At 35.5% G+C, this 24,622-nt stretch overlaps 1 protein-coding gene across 3 annotated transcripts in view; it reads right to left on the bottom strand.

Moving 5' to 3' along the window:
• Positions 1-8,185: 8,185 nt before the first annotated feature.
• The window catches only part of LOC129243825 (protein N-terminal asparagine amidohydrolase), a 163,028-nt gene continuing 146,591 nt past the window's right edge, over positions 8,186-24,622 (bottom strand). For all 3 annotated transcript variants that reach the window (XM_054881154.1, XM_054881157.1, XM_054881156.1), the window contains exons 3-8: positions 22,478-22,890; positions 22,001-22,183; positions 19,468-19,676; positions 15,037-15,198; positions 14,848-14,961; positions 8,186-8,534 (exon numbers count right to left, since the gene is read on the bottom strand). In XM_054881154.1, the coding sequence (XP_054737129.1) occupies positions 8,523-8,534; positions 14,848-14,961; positions 15,037-15,198; positions 19,468-19,676; positions 22,001-22,183; positions 22,478-22,730 (933 nt within the window). In that variant the 5' untranslated portion in view covers positions 22,731-22,890 and the 3' untranslated portion in view covers positions 8,186-8,522. The remainder of the gene's footprint in view (positions 8,535-14,847; positions 14,962-15,036; positions 15,199-19,467; positions 19,677-22,000; positions 22,184-22,477; positions 22,891-24,622) is intronic.

Below are 24,622 nucleotides of genomic sequence, written 5' to 3'. Positions count from 1 at the left end.
TGATACCGATTATTCCAGTTCCATTTTATTTTCGATTTGTATAAATTTACCATCGGGTTAAGTGATTGTGCTTGAACGAATACGAACTTTTTTAACTCCAATTATTCTCGTATCACTAGACAGGCTAACAGGAGCGAAATCTTTACATACATTTTGATTTTTAATAAATATGATGGCATATATGGTAAGCTTTACAAATATCGGTATCACAGTAATCGTTCCTCCTGTTACCACCTTCAGATATCACACACTGACCAGGGTTGCATTATTGTACATGTAACTGTTTCTATTGTGAATGAATAGCGCCAATGTGCGTTTTAATCAAATCCTCCTACCACCGCATAGATATAGGCAAATTTAATATGGATTCAAAGTGCCATTAATTGTTTTATTTGAATAACCTCCATTTAATGCCTTTTAAAAATTTTATTACCTTCTTATTTTAATAAAAATAAAACACTACCGCTGATGGATACCATATTACAATAGCGAAATATGCAAACCCAGACGCCCTTGTATGAGTTTTGTTTACTTTGATTTGCCAATCACTTTTAACATCCATTTTCGTCTATGTTTACAAACTTTTGGAGATGTGAATGAATGCCAAACTGTTGCATGCAAAATTGCGCGAAAACGTACTAATTGCAAGTCTACAAAGTCGAACCCATACAAGGTGATATTAGGACAAAACCAAAATTTATATGTAAGACCCGACTAGATGTTGATTTAAAATAAAACATGTACGATTTAAATTCTTTCAAGTTTCAATATTTTTATTCAAATTGCAAATTACCAATTATATGTAAAAATGACATCATTTAAATGTCCACCATGAGTACGTCTATAGGTACGTGAGTCACAGTCAAAGTGACCCACCAATTCCTTGAAGATATTTGTTTAAACAACTTTTGTAAATACTTTCAAACACCCATTATTTTTTGTCAACTTTATCAAGTGAGCATGCTTGTGTAATTTAACTGTATTTTTTCTGCTTGTTTGCTGCCGAAGTAAGAGTAATAATGAAGAACAAAAACAAACGCACAAACTAACGTCACACTCAAAGTGAGCCACCTAACATTGTTTCTTTTAAAATAACGGGATATGTATTTTTGGATATTAATTTTCCCTTGCATCTTATTCTTAGTGTTTTAGTTGTTTATTATCAAGCGGGTTATAAAGATGGGTCGACAAACAAGTGTTGAAATTAGACAGTTAGTAATTGATCTTTTTAAAAAAGGAAAATCCCAAAGAAAAATTGCGGAATATGTGAATAAAAGTCGAGGAACTGTCCAGCACATCATACATCGCTTTACTAGAGGAGGAAGAGTAGGAAACAAGCAGAAAGAAAGCAAAAAAAGGCGTTTTCAGAAAGGGACGAGGGATTTATTTTGCGGGAAGTGAAGAAAAATCCTTATCTTAGTGCTCCAAAATTGACCAAGATGGTTGAGGAGCAGCTAAATATCCACATTAACCCCGAAACTGTAAGAAGAGTTCTCAGAAAGCATGGTTATAATGGTCGTACGGCCAGAAACAAGCCATTTATTAGCAGCAAAAATCGAAAAAAAGGTTGGAGTTTGCGCTAAAATATGTCTACAAGGATATGAGTTTCTGGCAAAAGGTTCATAACGGTATAATGCAACGTAGAGGCTATAATAATATTTTTGTAGGTTCTCTTTACAGACGAAAGTAAATTTAACTTATTTGGCTCTGACGGTAAGAAGATGGTATGGCGACAAAAAAACACTGAGTTTCAGCCGAAAAACCTAACTCCCAGTATGAAGCACGGCGGTGGCTCCGTCATGGTTTGGGGCCGCATGGCAGGTGCTGGAACTGGAAAACTTCAACATATTCCAGGCATAATGGATAAATACGTTTATATAGACGTTTTGAAGCAAAATCTTAAGCCAAGTGTCGAAAAACTAGGGATCGAAGGCGACTTCAATTTTTACCAGGACAATGATCCTAAGTACAAGTCGTTTGTTGCACGTGAATATCTATTATATAACTGCCCCCACGTATTTGAAGTACCACCGCAGTCCCCAGATATAAATATACAATAATTGAAAACTTATGGTTCCGTCTTGACCAAAACCGGCGGAAACATAGCATTTCTTCAAAACAAAGTCTTTTAGATGCCTTACGAGACGAGTGGCATGCAATTCCTTCCACATATAAAAAAAAAATAAATAATTGGCGCGTACACTTCTGTTAGGTGTTTGGCCGAGCTCCTCCTCCTATTTGTGGTGTGCGTTTTGATGTTGTTCCACAAATGGAGGGACCTACAGTTTCAAGCCGACTCCGAACGGCAGATATTTTTATGAGGAGCTTTTTCATGGCAGAAATACACTCGGAGGTTTGCCATTGCCTGCCGAGGGGCGACCACTATTAGAAAAATGTTTTTATTAATTTTGCTTTCACCGAGATTCGAACCAACGACCTCTCTGTGAATTCCGAATGGTAATCACGCACCAACCCATTCGGCTACTGCGGCCGCAGTCCTTCCACATATACCTGTAAGTTATTAGAACCAATGCCCCGACGTCTAAAAGCCGTTATTTCCGCCAAAGGTGGCCCAACAAAGTATTAATTTGTTATTTAGGTTCAGTTCAGCTAAGGTGTGTAGAGTACCTCCACTTCACTTCCAAACATTCCTAATACTCCAACTCAAATTAAGTAAACCACTTCAATTCACTCCACTTTCAATTTCAGTGACATAATTCTTTCATTTCAATGTACTCCACTTTAACGACACAATTCTTTTTCAATTTCAATAACATAAACTCTTTGCCCTTTACTTTGAAACCCGAAACATAAGTAAACACATAGCACACACCAAATGCACTTTTTGTCACACGATACCCCACTCCAAAGCAAAGCCATAACTCATTGTGAAGTAGGTTAACCTAAACAAAATTTAAGTCAACCTAAGCAGAATTTTAATTGTATAGTATTTTAAGTGTTTACAATTTTTGTTATTGATTTTTACTTGCAACAAATGTTTGATTGTAATTATGTATATTGATAACAAGGCAAAAAGAAAGTATAAAAATAAAGCCATTCTATCAGAAGTCAGCTCAGTCAGCTCTAGCAGCTCACACAGCTCACATCTAATAGTTGGAAGGCAGTCATTTGCCCTAACTCTAAAAAATCTTCTTTTATTTTAAAGGAATCTTTAGTCGGCAGGTTTGCCCTAAAGCTCTTCCATGGAATTAGTAATTCTTTCATTTTCGATGATACCGTTTCGTCAATTTGCATGAGGGTCTCTAATATTATCATTATAAGTACACCACATTACTTATACATCACTTGTACTTTACAGGTGGCTCACTTTCACTGTGAGATAGATTTGTGAATTATTTTAGTTTTTGTTAATTTTTTTATAATAAACAAAGAAAGTTTTTTATGTAAGCGATGAATTATTGAAGCTTATATTCAAACAATAAAAACACATAAACCTTTTTTCCAATCTGTGGTATTTTTAAACAAATTTCTACTAAATCTGATGACTAGGAAGTGTGGCTCACTTTGACTGTGACTCACTGTAAAATCCGCCAAACAGTCGATTGTTCGTAAAGATCGAACATTTTCAACAAAAACTCTAATAATTTTAACGCGCTGTTCTATCTTGTAAAATTATATACCTGTCTACTAGACAAATTACAAAGATGACATGAAAAAAGGTACCGTCTAGGAATTCTTCACCACTGACAGACCCTTTATAATATATTTCTTAGTACCTCTTTTGACAGACCCTTTATAACATATTTTTTAGTACCCGGAATTTGTCGGCACAGTATTGCTAGAAGACATTGAGGTCTTTTCGATTCCATCTGCATTAGAGCTGTGGTTTAACTTTTACATACCGAAGTTTTATATTGTGATGACAATACGATAAAGGCGTCCGGCTATGGCATTGCTTACTTATATTCGAAAGCTTAAATAAAATGTATGTTTAGATAAAGAACTCTTTGATCAAAATCCATGTCTGACAAAGCCTATTTTATGGGTCTACTCTTAGATTAATTACCTCAATCACAATAATTAATGGGCTCACTGACTTAAGCAGGTCATAGGCATTCATATCTACTTATGCATAGAACAAACAAGAACTTTCTGAAATTTTCATAGTTAAGACAGTCCTTAATCGGTATTTGTTAGGTAGGTGAGGAACAAATCAAATATTATACATTTGCGAAATACTAGAAGGAGGTCCGGGAAAAATAAGTAGATGGGCTGCGTGCAGTGGCCTGATTGTTAAGTCAAGCAAAACGCAATTAATTTTGTTTACAACTAAAAGCAATATTCCTCAGTTTAGACTACCATCAATCAATGGGGTTGTAATTCCGCTTACAGACAAAGCGACATATCTAGGAGTGCTAAATCGGAAGCTTAACTAGAGGCACAATGTAGAAGAGCGGGTAAAAAAAGCTTATGTAACGTTTTACACTTGCAAAAGGGTAATCAGTAGAGGGGGTGTTTAAAGCCAAAACTCGCACTTTGGATGTATGCCGCTATAGTAAGACCGATTATGTCACACGGTGGATTAGTATGGTGGCCTGCATTGAACAAACAGTATAATCTTAGGACGGATCCAAGATGAACTGTGGCGTTGGCGCCGGTGTATACTCGAAAGGCCTCGAGCTTGAAGCCTTTCCGCCTGGGGAATAGGAGTAGTATATTTCGAGCAGAATTTCCCGGGATAAAAGAAACTTGCAGGTTAATTAGAAACCATCCATATAACGAGGTGCCGCTACTCGCCTCCAAGTGAATTCGCCATTTCATTTCATTTAAAATGCGGTGGCCATATAGATTACTTCTTCGAAAAATGCGTCCGTTGTACCATCATCATTCGACAAATCAACTTACATCCCATATGTTGTGGAAAGTAAATTTTAATAATTTTGGCAACGTGCTGTGGTGTATATGACAAAACGGTTTGGAAACATTTAAAACGACTTTTAAGCACTCCAAATAAAGCCTTGAGAGTAATATATGTACATATGCCAAAGGCTTTACGGTAAAACATGGGGTAAGCCAGTCCACGACAAGATGGAAAGTAAACTAGAATTCTCCAAGTAATTCAAAGTGGTCATTTGTGAGCGTACAGCGTGGAGAAACAATGAAATATGTTATCTCTAAAACAGGGTTTACTGATAGTCCCAAAATAGAAGACGGTAGTACCGGGGCTGGAATTGTCGGACCACGTTTCAAAAAAGCAATCGCAATGTGAAAAATCACTTCCATTTTCCAGGAGAGGTACACGCCTTAGAGCTGCCTGCCAGAGAATCTCTACGGAGAGGCACGCGCGGTGCCAATATTAACATTCTCTTTGACAGTCAAGCAGCTCTAAAATCGCTGGAAAGCTTCTCATTCCAATCAAGGTTAGTCTGGGAATGTTTTAAAATCCTGATGACCCTAGCGTCCAGAAACTTGGTTACCTTGATGTGGAACATGAGAGGCACGAAGGGAATGAAATTGTGGACACTTTAGCGTAAAGGGTCCAAACACTATCTACCTTCATAGGTCCTCAACCTTTTTGTGGGGTAAATAATAACTTCAAAAGTGCCTTTCTGCGTTAGCAGGAACAACGAGGCCTAATCGAGGCAATCGGGCATGCGGCAATCGAAAAGACTCATAGATCCTGAACGGATAAAGACAGAAGCAATCCTTAACCTAAGCAGAAAGGACATAAAACTTTACACTGCACTACTAAGAGGACACTGGAAATTTAATTATCACATGCACAAGATACATAGGTGTGATAGAAAGCGATTCCTGTAGACTCTGCAAAGAGGCAAAAGAAACAACAGAACACGTTCTATGCGACTGCCAAGCAGTGGCACGTCGCACACTGGGGATTTTTGTACAGAGATGCGGAAAAAAGTATACATCCCAAAAAATATTTACATTTTTACTACTAACGAAGTTGTATATATTTGTGTATGAAAAGAACATGTTTAAAAACTATTTTTTAAAAAAATTTTAAAAAACAATGTTTTTTAAAATTCATAAATTTTATTTTTAAAAATATATGGAAAGAAAATGATTTAAAACAATGTTTAAAAACTGTTTTAAAAAAAATGTTGAAAATCAATGTTTTTTCCATATAGAAATATATACTACTGCGTTATTTGTAAAAATATGAAAATTTTTATATGGAAAGCGTTTAGTTATTATCATTGCCAAAAAATAATCAGTGGCGCCTGGTGGCACCTGCAATTGATTAAAACTGAAAGAGACGCTATTAAGCAACACGTTGATACTAGTTTCTGACCGTAGGTAAATGTAGCTCAACTTGCAGATCCAAGAATATGAAGGATTTTTTTTTTCGTAAAATTAATTATAAATAGATAATCAAATGCTTCACAGCCTTTGTTCTTCCGGCTAAAATATATAAAAATATCGTACCCTAAATGAAAAATAAAAAATTGGAAGTCGGCTCAAGCAAAAGGAAAAAAAAACCACCTTGGGCTTTGCAGTTTTTTCTTAGTCAGTTCAATACTATAAAAAAATTATACTTTTGACATATCTATAAAAAAAACTGTAAGTCGGAGTTTGGTAATTCTTTTTGATTTTATTGTTGGTTCTATTCTGGAATTTAGAAATACCATTAAACATTGCGTAGGTGGTATGTTGCAAATTTGACTTTCTTCCGCTAAATCCCCAGTGTGCGTCGCAGACTAAATTACCTGGAAAATGGGGCTTTAGATCCTAACCTCCTGGTAGAAATTAGGCCTACAGCAGTTTTAGGATTTATTAGCAGCCTAAAACTGTTTGCACTGTCGCGGTGGACAAACAGCCGATCAAAAATAGAAATAGAAGAACTTCTTTTTTGTTTTTTTGAATGTTGCAAAGTAAATTTATAGTGCGATGTTCAAGTATTGGACCGCAATAAAGTGGCAGCAGAAATGATTTTAATGCATAACGAAATACCAGATACAGCTTTGTACTGGATAAATTGGAAACGAACGAATTATGACTTGGTCCATAGCTTTTACAACCCTTTTTAGTTACATATCGATTCTGTAATTTTCCAATGCTCATTTTTAATTTAAGTAGCACAAAAGGCATCATTTAACATAGTATCATCGCAAACATACATAAATGTTCATTGTCACGAGGTTTCATCAAATTGATCTGGGTCTTGTCGATGCAGCCAATCACTCCCCAGGTATACCAAATTTGTTGTAGAAATGTAAATTAGACTGACAATCTTTATATTACGTCCTGCCAAATTTGATACACTTGGGACACTGTGGCCGCTCTACAATATTTAACTTTTTTTTTAATTTTAAGACACGGTCGTCCTATCAAGTTCAATATGTTCAATAACATACAAAAATTTCTGATTAATTAAAACATAATTCTTTTGTGCGCTCCCCATAAACACTAGTCCCCTTAATCCTTAACCGGACGAAAACACTACGACGGTGATATACTGTTTACTAGACAGGGCTAATTTACTTCCTCGTGAGACTCTTGTAACACTGGCACAATTACGTTCTGGATACTGTAGAAGGTTAAACTCCTACCTATCCAGAATCGACCCCGACATACCAAACATATGTCCGGCATGTGAAGGCACTCCGCACGACACTAACCATCTTTTCACATGCCCACTAAAACCGACTCATCTAGCACCCCTCTCCCTCTGGACCCATCCCGTCGAAACAGCATGTTTCCTGGGCCTACCCCTAGATGAGCTAGACGAAGATGACAGGTATATACCCGACACTGGCGGGGCTATTACTGTTAACAAACAAACAAACAAACAACGACGGTGAGTGTTCGGTTATGAGGCACTTCACTTTGTTTTCAAATGTTTTCAAATATCCAATCTTTATTTAAAAATAAATCATTTTAAGATTCCAACAGAAGTTAATTATTTTTATGAATTTCTTTATTGTTTTCCAGTTTCGAGTCCATATATGTACACATACATATGTGTGTGTGTGCACGAATATGTGTTGTATGTGTATAATGGTGAAGAAATTGATTTTAATTGTTTTGTAGGTGATATATATGTATGTCCTATATGTATGTAGGTATGTTCGCTCATTTCTTGTTCATATACAACTTGTGTCCTTTGTGTGTACATATGTACCGCTATACATATGCATCTATGCACATATACATGTAGTATGTATGCATGCCAGTATACATTTTTATTTAAATTCATCATCACTTCATTATAATATTCATTTTATTTAATTGTGGTAATGTGCACAAACCTTAAATAATTAAATGCTTACGTTGAACGCATAAATAATATTTATTAATAAAGATAAATTGCAATAAATTCTCGAGTAAGTTTACGCTTTCAACTTTTTAAATGTATGAATTTACTTGTATGTCTATATTCTTGTTTTTACTTACTACATGTCATATACATATCTCATAAAATATTTTACTAATTTCAATAAATTTGATTAAAACATTTTTTTTAGTTTTTAAAATTTCTTCAAGGCTTTTTAATATATGCGCCTACGTGGCTAAAAAAGTTGATTTACAGTTGTTATGTCTCAATCATCAACCTAGAACAAGAAATGAAAAAAAAAAAAACATTTGTAAGAGAGGCGGATAGCATAGTGAGTAGAAGAAGAAGAAGAAGAAAAAATAGATACCAAGATAGTCTTAAATTTTCAAGTATTTTAAGGTGGTAAAGCTATTTACAAAAGAATCAAAGAATTTAAGAAAGGTATTTGGACACAAACGGAAGCGTACATTGGTTGAAAAGGTTATGCGTTTCTAAATTTAAATTCTATATAATTGAGTAAGTGTGTGTATAAGTATTATATAATAACGCAGCAGCAAGGCAAAGCTTATAATTCTAAATTCACATAAATGTATAATATCTACATATGTACGTAATTGATTTTTAATGCTCTCAAGCTGATCTGAATACGAGTATCACCAAAACGTTTTTATTTTGCATGTATGCGGGTATACATATACAATTGCTGTAAGATTTATGCTAACAGTTAAAAATGTTTCTTATTACCTAATATTTCTCGTTTATAGGTAGATCAACTTATTTATGCATTAGACTTTATTTGAATTTTAGGAATGCGAAATGTCATTTAGAAAACAAAAAATGGAACAAAAAATCAAAAACAACTTAACAATTGGTTAAACCGTAAATTCGGTTTTCCCCGATTATTATAAAATATAAAGAAGTCATACAGGGGTGCCCAAGAAATTGCTTCTTGTTGCTTGAAGCATTTTGAAAATGTAACCTACGGCAATATGCGCACTGTTCAAAATCGAAATTTGAAATTGGCTTTATGGTGGCTTAAGGTAGTAGTCTGGTAACTTATTTTGAAAATTTCGAATTTCGGTTTTTTACACATAATATTTTGAAAGTGCGATATATTGGTAATATACTGTACAAATTTTAGACCGAAATTATAGCACATACATGAGAGCGGCTCGTACTTGCGCGCGCTATAAATAATCAATTGCTAAAACTTTAAATGCGTTTTTCTCAAAACAACGTTTTTCCGGATGGCCGTCGTGAAAACAAATTTTCTACCTAACGGATTGAGCTGAAATTTAGATATGTTTTTCTACACATCAATAGTTCTGGCGGGTAGTAGATTTAATTTATTTCGTCCCTAACTTTCCATTTTTTAGTCCGATTTCCACTTTAAAAAAAGGCAATTTTCTTACGAAGTCCGCCATTTTGTTATTTTTTGTCAAAATCATTTGATCTTACTACCTGCCAGAACGCTGATTAATAAGCAATTTGTTTTTTCTGTTACAGATGACCACAAGTGACAAAATCACGCCGGCCAGGCACTGTACCTCTTTTTTTGCCGCTTGCTGCAGTGTACAAAAATAGTATCAAAACATTAAAACATTTTTTTTTGTACACCTTCTGATACCTTTAATAACATATCAGAAAATCAAACCGATTGAATTTTATTTTCCTTTCCAAAAAATGTCCCAAACATGGCCTCAAAAAACGTGTAAGTTACAAGACTACTACCTTAAAGTTGTTCAGTATCGACCATACATTTTTATATTCTGGGCACTCTTATCTACCAAATGATGCTGATTTGGAAGTATTGAGAGTACTAAATATAAGAAAAAAAATTATTGTATGCGCCTGAAGACTATTATATTATCACAAAACAATTCCGAAAATATAAAGAGTTTATTTTTCATGATTTCTACAAAATCTTTAGAAGATGCGATTCTAAGAAGGCGAAGAAATATCAATGGTGGATAAGTAAATAGGTTGAAATATATTGGATAATATCAATGGTGGATAAGTAAATAGGTTGAAATATATTGGATAGAGGTTTTAAAAAGCAAACCATATACAATCTTCTATAGAACTTAATTTAGTGAGAATGACGATTTTATATCACTAAATTTATTGCTCTCACGGGGAAGACCACAGCACTTTGGAAATAGAGCACACCACGTTTATACCATCATTCCAGACCCATCACATTCGAAAAATGTACAGATATGATGGAATTATTACCATATATCCCTCCAATACATCACGACTATTTTCGAAAACTTCATCATAATGAAAATAGTTAAAATATATTAATAGTAAGAGTATACATAAGTAATTTTGGTTGAATAGTAAATAAATGTCAAATTAAGGCATTTTTGTTTTCTTATCTTTTTTATTCTTGAAATATTAAAAAAAAAAAATCGTTTGTTTCAATTGAGATCCCGTCGGTAATATTTTGTAAAAAAAGATGTTTACTTCTTGCTCACTTGGAAAGTGGTGTAAGTTCTCTTGAAGTAATTAAGAGTACAAACTCTTGTTAATCACATTAAACAATGATTATATTATAAATTTTAATCAATTTAATGTTGAAAAAATACAAAATTAAGGGTAATAACATACGAGTGTATCCATATTTTTCAAATTAATCAAATGCAAAACCTTAAATATCTCCATATAAAATGAAATACACGAACACCACTTTCAAAGAAAACAGCTCAATTGTCAGAACTCGATAAACTATTAAATATTTATTTATTTAAAAAACAAAAACGAAACTTAAGTTTTGTAGACATATTGATTGCTATTCACATAGTTTTGCTATACAATTTTAAAATGAAATATCACTAGCTTTGAATGGAAAGGTGCTGCGTAAAATTATAGAGAAACGGCAAACGTTGTAAAAAGTTGTGTACAATTATAATGGAATTAGACATGTTGTAAAATACGAAAACAACAAAAAAAAAAAAATTAATATAATAAAAATAAAAACTAAGTACTGGCGATTGGCAAGTTCTCTTGCGGCATAGCAAATTTATTTTTAAGATTCGCCGTGAAATTGCGACATACATAAACATATAGTATATATATATAGATATATTTTTGCATATATATATGGCGGCCGCCGCGCCCGAATGGGTTGGTGCTTGACTACCATTCGGAATTCAGAGAGAGAACGTCGGTTCAAACCTCGGTGAAAGATCAAAATCAAGAAAAAGGCAGGCAATGGCAAACCTCCGAGTGTATTTCTGCCATGGAAAAGCTCCTCAAAAAAAATATTTGCCGTTCGGAGTCGGCTTGAAACTGTAGACGCACGCCACAAATAGGAGGAGGAGCTCGGCCAAACACCCAAAAAGGGTGTACGCGCCAAATATATATATATATATATATATATATATATATATGTTTAATAGATATATGTTTAACCCATCTGCACCAAATTCAAACCCAACCCTATATGAAATTTTCTTGAACTAAATGACCCAATATAAAAAATATATAAAGTTAAAGGCAAACAAAATTTTATTTCACATATTTGGCAAACAAAACTGAATCAATAATTTTGTTTTGTTAAAATTATTTTTTAAATCTATGCAAACTTTGTTGTTTTTTGTATTTATCGCAAACTGTTGTGTTCTTGCAAAAAGTTTTTGTATGAGGGCAAAAAAAAAAACGTCAGTTTCTTTCTTACAACAAAGAATCTCTCTTTGTTATATTATTTTATGATGCTCCTGCAATTTCTATATAACTGACTGACCTTCCACATGGTATTCTTTTTCTGCGAAAAATACAACTTTTATTAATATGTATAATATATCTTTTTTTTAGTACTGTAAATAAAAAAATGATTTTGAGTTAAAGTCTTTATTTGGACTTTTACAATTTTTTCTGTTAAGTAGCAAAAACGATAGGCTCTCATCATGCCCGTCCTAACGTATGGCGCAGAAGCGTGGACGATGACAATATCCGATGAAGCTTCGTTTGGAATGTTTGAGAGAAAGATTTTCCGCAAGATTTTTGGACATTTGCACGTTGGCTACGGCGAATATCGCAGGCGATGGAATGATGAGCTGTATGAGCTTTACGGCGACATAGACATAGTGCAGCGAATAAAGATCCAGCAGCTACGTTGACTGGGTCATGTCGTTCGAATGAATACAAACGCTCCGGCCCTGAAAGTATTCGATGCGGTATCAGCTGGTGGTAGTAGAGGAAGAGGAAGGCCTCCTCTGCATTGGAAAGATCAGGTGGAGAAGGACTTGGCTTCACTTGGTGTGTCCAACTGACACCGGTTAGCACGAGAAAGAAACGACCGGCGTACGAAGAGTAAAAACGACGTCTGCCAAGTGGATGTCACCAGTGGCTGATACACACTTGTACCCGTTTTATCGCATTTTCCATGACTTTCCGGTGATAACTGTTTGCATTCCTGCCGAACATTCTCCTTAAGGGCTGCGATTACCTGAGGTTTGCTGACATAAATCTGCGACTTCAAGGAGCCCCAAAGAAAGTAGACATGTCAAATCGCCAAAACGGGAGATTACGCGCCCAGGAACGCTTTCTTCACAATATCTATTGTGGTCCGTAGTGTGTCTGCGCCTGAACTGTCTTCTTGAAATAATTTATGTTCACCAAGCCCCGCTCAGCCAATTCCAGCAGTAAGAAGGCGTGTATAATGGCCCTGTAGAATTCACCAGTATTAGTGAACGCATTGCGGATGACGTCCTCGAAAAGCAAAATAGGTTTTTTCGTCCTCAGCCGCGATATTCTTGGTCGAATGACTAGTCCAGTGACGGCCATGTCTTGCAAGGTCCAGTGTGATTCCAGTCTATTCAAGTCGAACAGCTATGCGCCTTAATGTTTGCCAAGTTGGCGAGATATGATTAGTACGAGCGGCGTCGACATTAACGAAGTTACTCTTAGAGAGATGAGTGTAAAAACTCGCGAAAATATATTAAACAATTAACAGAAAGGGCCACTGTAAAGCCGGAAGTGGAAGACATTTGAATGAAATTGGATTCCATGTTTAATAGTAAAAATAAAATAAGCTGGATTGAATTAAATTTTAAACGCTAGCCAAACAATACACAGGGTGTTCCATCTATACTTGCACAAGATAACTTGGAATAGCTTTCTCAGTTTTTGATCGACTTGCTTAGAGAAATAGGGTTTTAGAAACATTTATGCAGGACAATTTTAGCCATGGTGCGGCACATAACCCTAGAACGGAAATCGTGAAATTTTATTTTGAAAATAAGTCCTGTTTTCGGAGTTCACTTATCTTGAATAATGATACACATTTCACTCTCAGCAGAGGAGTAAATAAATAAAACTGGCAATTCTGGGGCTTTGAATATCGATTCGCGCATGAATAACATCTGCTTTATGTTAAAATCTCTGTTTGATGTAATGGCTGCGCTACGAACATTGTCGGCTTATTCTTTTTCGAGTATAACGAAGACTGTATCGTATCTGTCAATAAATAAACGATAAATTTACTCAAGATAATGTTCTATTTGTGGAACAACATCAAGACGCATGCCACAAATAGGAGGAAGAGCTTGGCCAAACACCTAACAGAAGTGTACGCGCCAATTATTTATTTATTTTTAATGTTCTTTTAGTCTTGGGTCTGCTAGAGATATAGAGGTGAAGGTAAATATGATTGATTAAAAAAAAAAAAATGTTGTAGAACCTCAGTCTATTGACTAAATCTGTAAGATTTATTGTTTGTTTGTATTTGGTTTTCAAATAACAACAAAAACTCACTTTATATTTCGCTTTCTATAGAAAGTGAATTTAGCACCTTTTCACTCAAAGCTAATAATTTATTTATATTACAACTTTGTTTAAAAAAATAACTACGCATTTGTCTTAAAGATGTGTGTTCACATTTGGTTTGTATTTTTTTTTTTGTTTTGAAAGAATAATTGAATAATTCCATAGAAAATTCAACCTAACCTATGTGTGTATGTACATTTACGCGTCCGGGTAAAATTTAAATTTGATTTCGTTTTAGCTACAAATGTTTTATTTTAAAATCGTATATATACGCTAAGCTCTCAATTTCACATACTATACGTATGTATGCATGCATGTGTGTGTAATATATTAAATTTAATATATTCCTCTTTCAAAATGAACCTGCAAATTGCAATTTTTGATTTTACAACAACAATGCAGCGTATTCACATTTCATTCAGTTGTTTTTAAACGAATATAGTACAAAAACAAATCAAATAGAACAGCACTATACATATTACATAAAACAATAAGTGTCTAAAACAATTGGAAAATAAGGAAAGAAAAAAAACAAAAACAACAATTGGAAGGAGTGCTTACACTAAGTTAACTCGATTAAGCACACGAGTACAGCGAAAACAGTATTAAGCAATAAAAATAATTAAAAATATACGAGACATAAAACATAAACAAATGAAATTTACATATGAGTACAAAAGTACAGTAGAAACAGAATTAACGTAGTAGCAGAGGCAAATAAACAATTAAAAAATTCGCAGTTTAGTGTTAAGTGAATTTCGCTTTAAGCAAATACGCAAATATGCGAGCACGTATTGTATTTGTAATTAATATCTAACCAAAGTCCAGCAGCCCGTAGTCTCGTCGCGCCGATAGTAGCGTGGTCGGTTGTCCCGGAAAACGGTAATTGCGGGGAATTGATTATCCTGTATGAATTTTATAGTTGCCCGTATCTGCATAGGAACAAATTGTAGAAAATGAATTTTTCATTAAGTTCATACACATTTTTTAAGCAGCTTTAGTCGCACCTGCATTGTGAAGTGCGGCGGTTCGACATCCGGACTCGTCGATAGATGCTGCAACAAGAATTCATCTGTCTGTGAGAGCCACAAATCAGCGCCACGTAATGGATCATAATTGAATGGGCCGATGCGCAACATGCCAAGCGATGAGTCGTAAATGTCCAAGACCTGTAATATGAAAAAATTATTTGAATTTAATTAAATAATTGAAATTAAATAGGAAATTTTTGAGTTGTGACATAAAAATTATTTTTTTCCTCAAAATTCGTTTCCATGCACGGGAAACACACACAGCCAGGATTTACATACACTAATCGAAATAGCTGGGGCATTGAATACAAATTTTGTTTGTAATAAAATAATCAGAGGTTAAAACTTTTTACTTTACGGGATAAGGGATGAAAACAAGAGTAAGAATAAAACATGTTAAATGATTTATTTCAGCCTTTTATTGAAAAAATTTAATAATTTCCAAGGACGTAAGAGGAAATAGATGCATGGGACAAAACTAAGATTAAATTAAATTTTAAGAAAACAATATACAATAACATGTAATAGCTTGTATGTTCTCCGTTATTTATTGTAAGTGATACTAGTGGTGAAGATCCCGATACCCCAATCGATCCCGATACCCCAATCGATGACGACGGAATTGTAGTTCCGTTACCCGACCATGACGAGGTGAGAATAGCAATATCACGGCTCCAGAACAACAAAGCCGCGGGCGCCGACGGACTGCCGGCTGAGCTATTCAAACATGGCGGCGAGGAGCTGGTAAGGTGCATGCATCAACTCCTATGCAAAATATGGTCGGATGAAAGCATGCCTGCCGATTGGAATTTAAGTGTGCTCTGCCCAATCCATAAGAAGGGCGATCCTGCAATTTGTGCCAATTACCGCGGGATTAGTCTTCTAAATATCGCCTATAAGGTTCTAGCGAGCGTATTGTGTGAAAGGCTGAAGCCCACCGTCAACCAACTGATTGGACCTTATCAGTGTGGCTTCAGACCTGGAAAGTCTACCATCGACCAAATATTCACAATACGCCAAATCTTGGAAAAGACCCATGAAAGGAGAATCGACACACACCACCTTTTCGTCGACTTCAAAGCTGCATTCGACAGTACGGAAAGGAGTTACCTGTATGCCGCTATGTCTGAATTTGGTATCCCCACAAAACTAATACGGCTATGTAAGATGACGTTGCTCAACACCAGTAGCGCCGTCAGAATTGGGAAGGACCTCTCCGAGCCGTTTGATACCAAACGAGGTTTCAGACAGGGTGACTCGCTGTCGTGTGACTTCTTTAACCTGATGTTGGAGAGCATCGTACGAGCTGCAGAACTTAATCGCTCAGGCACAATATTTTATAAGAGCGTACAATTGTTGGCGTATGCCGATGATATCGATATCATCGGCCTTAACAACCGCGCTGTTAGTTCTGCCTTCTCCAAACTGGATAAAGAGGCAAAGCGAATGGGTTTGGTGGTGAACGAGGACAAAACGAAGTACCTCCTGTCTTCAAACAAACAGTCGGCGCACTCGCGTATCGGCACCCACGTCACTGTAGACAGTTATAAGTTCGAGGTTGTAAAGGACTTCGTCTATTTGGGAACCAGCATTAACACCGATAACAATGTCAGCCTTGAAATCCAACGTAGAATCTCTCTTGCCAACAAGTGCTACTTTGGACTAAGTAGGCAATTGAGCAGTAAAGTCCTCTCTCGACGAACAAAACTAACACTCTACAAGACTCTCATCATGCCCGTCCTGACGTATGGCGCAGAAGCTTGGACGATGTCAACATCCGATGAAGCGACGCTTGGAGTGTTCGAGAGAAAGATTCTGCGTAAGATTTTTGGACCTTTGCACGTTGGCAACGGCGAATATCGTAGACGATGGAACGATGAGCTGTATGAGCTTTACGACGATATAGACATAGCGCAGCGAATAAAGATCCAGCGGCTACGTTGGCTGGGTCATGTCGTCCGAATGGATACAAACGCTCCGGCTTTGAAAGTATTCGATGCGGTACCAGCTGGTGGCAGTAGAGGAAGAGGAAGGCCTCCTCTGCGTTGGAAAGATCAGGTGGAGAAGGACTTGGCTTCACTTGGTGTGTCCAATTGGCGCCGGTTAGCACGAGAAAGAAACGACTGGCGCGCTTTGTTAAACTCGGCCAAAATCGCGTAAGCGGTTATCGCGCCAATTAAGAAGAAGAAGAAGATACTAGTGGTCGTGGCATCGTATTTACGATTGACACTACGGTCGATTCTTGCTCATCCGCTTTCTTAAGGTGCAATAGACTATTAAACTGGCGTCCGCCTTTATAAACTTGCTTGCTAAGAATGCTCCAGGGGTTCTCCAGCGGTTTTAGGTTTGGACTAACTACGGACCACTTTAGCACAGGAATATTTTTTGTAGCTAAAAGCACCCCAAGTCACAAGTTCCCACCGTGGAAGTATCCTAAGTGACGCGTTTGTCGTGGATCGCGAATATCTCTCTAATACTCTTGGCAACCAACAGACCCATCGAGATACAATTTTTTATAGCTAAAAATGATCATCATTCCAGAACTTATAATTATCGACGAATTCGAGTTAGTTGCTTTGTGGCGTGGTGTAACTTCGGTGCAGCCAGTCTATTTTGGTGTTTTAAATTAAAATCTTCACTCAAAATTTGCTATGTTCCTCTCTTCGTAATATTGAGAGAAATCTGATAAATCAGTTCCATTAATTTATCTATATCCAACAGGATTTTTCATTTTTGAATGGTATATTTATTTCGGTTTTCTTTTAGCGCTATTTTGTGAATTGAGACTCCCGATTCAATTTAAGCTAGCATAATAGCGCGCTCCTCGGTAGATAGCTGCGTTCCTCTTGGAGTAGTGTCCTAAAAAGTTATTTTCGCCGTATGAAAATTGTTAGCTTGCTAATGCATCTTAACGACAGCTAGATACACGATTTCAAAATATCACCATTTTTGACCTTTACATGAAAAAATCAGCTAAATGGCTATGTTTTTTCTTTAGTTTTATTTATTTATAATAATATTTATTATTTATTTATAATATCTATTTTTTGTCTTAAGAAATTTATTTAGTCAGAACATATGTAAATGAAAAAATTAATTTACATAAGTGACTTACTAAACGCATTTGGTTTCCGGAGTTTTTATTACGGTTAAAAATACAAGAGTTATATTTTATAATAAATTAAATTATATTTAATAACAAAATAAATACAACTTTACAGCGCAATAGTTTTTGAAGGGTATTAGAGAAACGCCGTAGTCGAAGGATTGATGTGTAACTACTATTCGGAGGTACACAAGTGAAAAAACGCTCCTTACAAAACCCTACTGGACTTCGCCCACATTTTACCACAGGGGTTCAATTCGGTTTCGGCCGAAAAAGGCCGCATTTTGGCGGAACATTTTTTTAAATATTTGTCTTTAAAAATGTTTATCAAATAGTAAATTTTTTTAAAACTGGTGTTGAAAATGAAATTGCTTTGAAATATCATCCGCTCCTCACTCTAGTATGACTACTGTTCAGTGCTGAAAGTCAGTCATAAACCGACTGACGGGCCGCTAGTAAGGTGAAAATGCCGATAAGCTAATGTTTTTACACGACAATAAAATTATTCAACTGTGAGTATCAAGTAATTACTGCATACACCCACGCCAAAATAAGTGTTTTTGTTAATTTTACCAACAAAAGTTATTGCTACGAGATGAAATTAAAGCGATTGGAACTTATGAGCTTTGTTTTGTTTTTTATTTATTTTTTAAATCATATATGTATTTTCTTGGACCCTTTAAAATCTTCGGCCCGGCTTCGGCTGAAATTGGCCGTAGTTCAATTCGGTTCGGTTATTATTTTAATCAATGCCAATTTCAACTAACTACAATGAAAAATCTTATAGGTTATTGCCAGAAGAGGTGAATGCAGACAAGATGATAGCAGTAATACAAAAACAAAATTTACATGTTTTTAATTTTTGCAGTTTGGTGACGGTTTGATATCAAAATTTCAATCAAATCAGTTCAAACAAAAAAATATTACTTTGACATTCACTCATCAAATAGCAAAAAAAAAAAAAGAAAAAAAAAACATTAGCTGCTCATTGAAAAGCACAGGAAGAATTGCTGAGTGTGTCAAAAATGTATTTCTTATAGTGCTGAATTTCTGAATTTCTGAATTTCTGAATTTCTTCATAGGTCATTTAAAATTAGTTTGTAGAATAAATAGTAAATTGTTAGTCAAACATCTTTCACATTATCTCAACTATAAAAAAATATCGCAAATCCGACTACATTTTCTTGTTTCTCGTGACAAAAATTCACAGAAACAAATAAATGTTGTTGTAACAACATAAAATACACTCCAAAATGTCCTTGGTCGAACATCCAATAAAAAACAAAAGAAAAAATACGTACCGTTTGCGCACCCATAAAATTTCGTGCATCACGCAACTGCCTATCAGGTCCTCTGTCCGGGAATGTGGCAGGGAATATTTCCCCGGTTTTTATGTTAACGCCAACACCATAAATGATAGGGTAGTTGATATCGCCGCGCGGTATAGTGTTCAACTCACCGACGCAGGCTTGAGTTAGATCGATCTCGAGATGATGCTTGTGGAATGATTCTAAAGAAGGAATAGCGAATAAGTAGAATGGAAGTTATAGTTTGTTACAGTTTAGTTTTCTGAGTATTTATAATGTTTTTTGCCTAATATGGTTTATAATTTGATTAATTTATTCAATGACTTCACTGAATAGTATATCCTTTTTTAAATATAATATTATATATAATATTAGAATATAAACAAAAAAGAATTATATGCTAATAATTAATAACGAGGGTTGCTATTTGTATTTCTTGCCTAGCAATGGAAAAATGAAAATAGATGGGTGACAATGATTTTTTTAGTTTTTCAAAATATTCCCCATGATGATCTATATACTTCGCTAGAATCAAGTTTCGAAGTATGTACTTCGTCCAGTTGCGTTTCCAAGCAGTTTTTTTTAAATAAATGGGGTCAAACGCGAACGCACCTTTCTTACCACAAGGTGAAAATGCCAAATCTTATTGATGCTCGCCATTGATGCCCAAGGTATGTAACACGACGATCTTGCTCAATCATTTAAAACACAGCATCGATATTTTTGGGCACAATAACTGAACTTAGACGATCTTCCCGGAATTCGTCGGCGAACGAATCGCGACCATAACTAAACTCAATGTACCACTTTTTTACGGTGCTAAAGGACAGTGCTTGCTCATCATATAATGTTTTTAGTTCATCAATGCATTCTCGCCTTGTTAATCTACGTCGAAAATTGTTGAAAAATAATCACATGGAAATTTTCACGGTTCAATTCTATTTTTTTGCCGACATGAATTTTTGAGCCCCCGTAAACAACCCTAATACGACTCATACATCAACGACTTAGCAGTTCCCAAACGTTGAATATTTGCTTCGACCGATCAAGAGCTACTAGATTTCTTTGCTAGGGTATCCAGTGCATATGATCTCTGGCGGATTTAGTTCGTGCGACTTAATTTATTTTTGAGCTCTAAGTATGAGTTCAGAAGCATTTCGGAATAACAGAGAGCATACATCGGGTGTTTTTAAGAGCTTTAGAACTTAAAATAATATATTATACAAAACAGTTGGTTGGAATGCATTTCTTATTATAACATCGTACTATATATAATTAAAAGAAAATATCTGAATAATAAATATATGAACCCAATCGGCAAAGATGTGATCCAAATGATGGACATTTGACTTCAATACTTGCACGAGCTGCATTAAAAAAAATCGAAATAAACGAAAGACAAACGCCGACAAGTTGAGAACGAGTCGTTTTCTTCAACATTTAGCTCTTTGAATTTCGCGAACAGATTTATTTTTTTTCTACTATTTGGAATTGTTGTTCTGAGTTTAAACGATTCACAGTTTGCCATACTCAGCTGTCAAACCATAGTTCCCGATATAGATAATTCAGCTAAAAAACACGCGATGCTTTATCTATCGTTCTGAACAACGGTGAACATTTCCTCAGCAGTAAAAAAAAATGTCCGTCACCGTTCTTCAGCTCTTGATGATGAAGGGCCGCCCAATTTTATTCCATATCTGAGAGAGTAACGAAGGCTGTGTAAGAGGCGGCAACACCTTTCTCGTTTCTCAGTGAATTTGACTGAACCAGTTGTTGAGCTAACCTCTTTCTAGACGATTGTCTACATTTGTTTGTTTAACAAATAACTTTTCTTCCCATTATTTTCCAATTTTTACATCAACCTAACTTAACTTTAAATTTTCAATTGTAAAAACTGACTTCTTTGATACTTTCCATTCAGTTATCTGTCGCATCTCCTCTTAATTTATAGCTCAGGAAATTCCAATGAAATTTCCATCTCAGTCTGCGTGACATTTGTTCTATCATTTTTGATTCTATTCGTTGTGTTTCACTAAATTTAAATATATTTTACGTTTAAAAGTAATTTTTCTTATTTCAGTAAATCAAAGTAAAAATTGTATATACTGTAATAAAAAAAACGAATAGTTGTTTCAATGCACTAAGACAATTGACATAGTCGGCCAAAATCTCGTAAGCGGTTATCGCCAATCAAAAACAAGAATTCAACTGGCATTGAATTTTAACGCTAGCTGCCGGGTTAAATATTTCCAAAACACGAAACTATTAGCTAAAACTTTGCGCAAAATTAGTGAAATTTCTTTTGAAAATTTTTAATAGAATTTCTTAGAAAACTTTAATTATAATTTTCACTTTAAGTCTCAAACTATTTTGGTTCGTCTTCAAAATACCTTATGATGATCTTAAACGTCTTCTATTACGTTGCTTAAATATGCAAATTCTTATTTTTTGTGAACTTTGAAATCATCCTTTTCCTTGGGCACCATTTCCACTTTTACATACTTGCCATAAATTCAATTGTACTTACGCATTATGCTATAGAATACATCCTCGCCGTATCCTTGCGGATCTCGGTAGCCACCAATTAATTGCAACTCAATACGTCCCTCCGGATAACCTAAGGCCAACTCTTGAACGCGTGCGACCATTGTGCAAACAGCCTCATCCACACCAGTGCCATCAAAGTGCGCCAAAGCCACAGCGCCTGAACCTATGCAACGGCAACGTCAACATTAACGACCAAGGGCATAAAATAAGAAAAAAGGATCAAAGATGAGCAAACATAAGAAATACTTTTGTTACATGAATGGCAAGCTCAGTGAATATGGAAAGAAAAGCATCTTTCGTTTTTCGTAAAATGAAGCCAATTTGAACAAAGGCAACAAATAACAACTAAGTCTTGCTTGCATGCATACATACATATATACATAGTATGTGTGACTTATGTACATATATACATATGCGTCTACGTGTTTTCCTATGCATTATTGTTGCGCTTACATACCTGAATGTCTGACCACAACTATAATGCATGTTGTGGCATCGTCGGCGCCAATAATGTTGATGTTCTTGTCGTGCGGCGCTGCAGCGGCCATTTCACGTTGGCCCACATAGAGTAGCCCCACCGGGCCCACCGATTTTGTGGGTATGGATAGTAATTGTTGGGCATAATCTCTGTAAACAGGGTGTTGCAGGAAGAGACTGTTTGTGTCCATAGGACAATCGTCCTGCAAGACACCGTTCAATACCAGCACCATTTTATGTTTTTGATTTTCTTTTATAACTTCAAGGAGTTCTTCAAAGCGGCTTTGCTGCGGCTGGGAGACTCGTAATTGCGGCGTAGCGACGTAAAAGTGTGAGTAGTATGCGAAAGTGCAATGACGTTCTTGGTTGTTATTGTGTTAAATTATATTAAATCTATGGGAGAGATAGAGTGAAATATAGGAGAACAATTAAATTTGCATTTAAAGTTTAGCGGAAAATAAATATTTTTAAAATAAAAAAATGATATAAAAATTGGCAATTAAGTTCAGCACTGGCCGAAAGCCATTGCTGCTAATTGCTTTAATTGTATATTATAATTATTTACAATTTATAATTACTCTTCATGTGAATTAACAAAGTTCAGCAGAAAATATTTTATAACTTTTTATAATATATTAAAAAAATTTAAAATGTACCTATTTAAATTTTCAATCCAAATTATTAGCAACACTACACAGTTTTCAGGAAAAAATAAGGGTCGTTGAACACAAAAATGAGTTTCAGTTATTTTTCCAAAGAAGCGTTTTCGAGATATGGGCAAGTAATCTGTTCTAGGCCTTTTTGCAGCTATGTATTGCCAACAAAAAGTCCAGGAAGTGAATAAAATAAACCTATTACCGATATTGTTCGAGAGCCTGTTTGTTTAGTCTCTTTGCGTGGCGTCTATCGGAATAGCACTTCTTGCGATACAGGCGTTCGTGTTCAGTCTTAACTAGTCTTAAGAGCACTTTGTTAACGAGGTATCACTTTTTAAGAAAACTTTTATTACTAGTGTAATTATTTAATGCAATTTTTTCTTTCTATAAGACTACTTTGCTAATGAGAAAATCACTAACTACTTTTTTGACCTTTTAGAATACAACTGTCATAGGATAGGTGACCGTGGTTATTGACTGATTCGATTTTAAATAGCAATCTGTCTTGTAAAAAGAGTAGCCCGAGTGCTAGTCACAGAAGCGATCGCGTCAACCCAATTTTTCAGGACGATTTATGCTTCTAACTAACGAATGGCTCGGCCGAAATTCGCTTCAAGAGCCTAACATTTTCTATATACTTCGCAGAATAATGAATAAATAAATATAAAGTTCAACAGGATAAAATTGCACTTTTCAAGTGTTCGTTTTACATCACTACGAAAGCTGTTAATAGCAGTCCGAAAGTGAATTGCGTAAAATGAAAAATTTAATGAGCAGTATGGAATGACAAGCCATTCTGATCACAGCAAAGATGGTGCAAGCTCATGAGGGAGAGCTTTATGAAAAGCTTTTTAATCGTTCTAATAGCAATCGTTCCCCGGCGTACAATATCAAACCATGTATGCTGAGTGACAAGTATGCAGGATGATGCATGGTTGGCTATTGTACGCCGAGAGACGATTGCTATTAAAACGATTGTCATGAAAAAGCTTTTCATAAAGCTCTCTCTCATGTGCTTACGCGATCTTTGCTGTGATCAGATAGCAAACCATGTATGCCGGGGAACGATTGCCGTTTCCACGACAGTCGGTTCTACGTTACCGAAACGACCCGGATTTATATCCGGCCAAGGACTGTCACTCCAGCAGCAATCCCCGTATGTAAATATGGGGAATGTTTATGCTGCTACAAAAACAACAACAACAACAACAACAACAACAGGGACGATTGCTATTATAAAAAACTCTTTCTATCATGCGGAGTTTCATGCCCGGGCGACACCGAATGTGGTCCGGCAACGATATCGGCTATAGCGGCCGTCTTTCTCTCTCATAGCTTCTCTAAAATTACGTCACGCCAAACAACTCTGAAACAAAGTAAGTCCGATATAGCAAATGTGAATGAAAATTCTGGTATAAACATCGAAATGGTTCTTTTAATTCAAAATTTATTTTACATTGTTGCAAAAA

Source organism: Anastrepha obliqua, chromosome 4 (assembly GCF_027943255.1).
Source record: "Anastrepha obliqua isolate idAnaObli1 chromosome 4, idAnaObli1_1.0, whole genome shotgun sequence".
Taxonomy (NCBI): Eukaryota; Metazoa; Arthropoda; class Insecta; order Diptera; family Tephritidae; genus Anastrepha; species Anastrepha obliqua.
The sequence above is the reverse complement of the archived record's forward strand: the minus strand, read 5'-3'. Positions and strand labels throughout refer to the sequence as shown.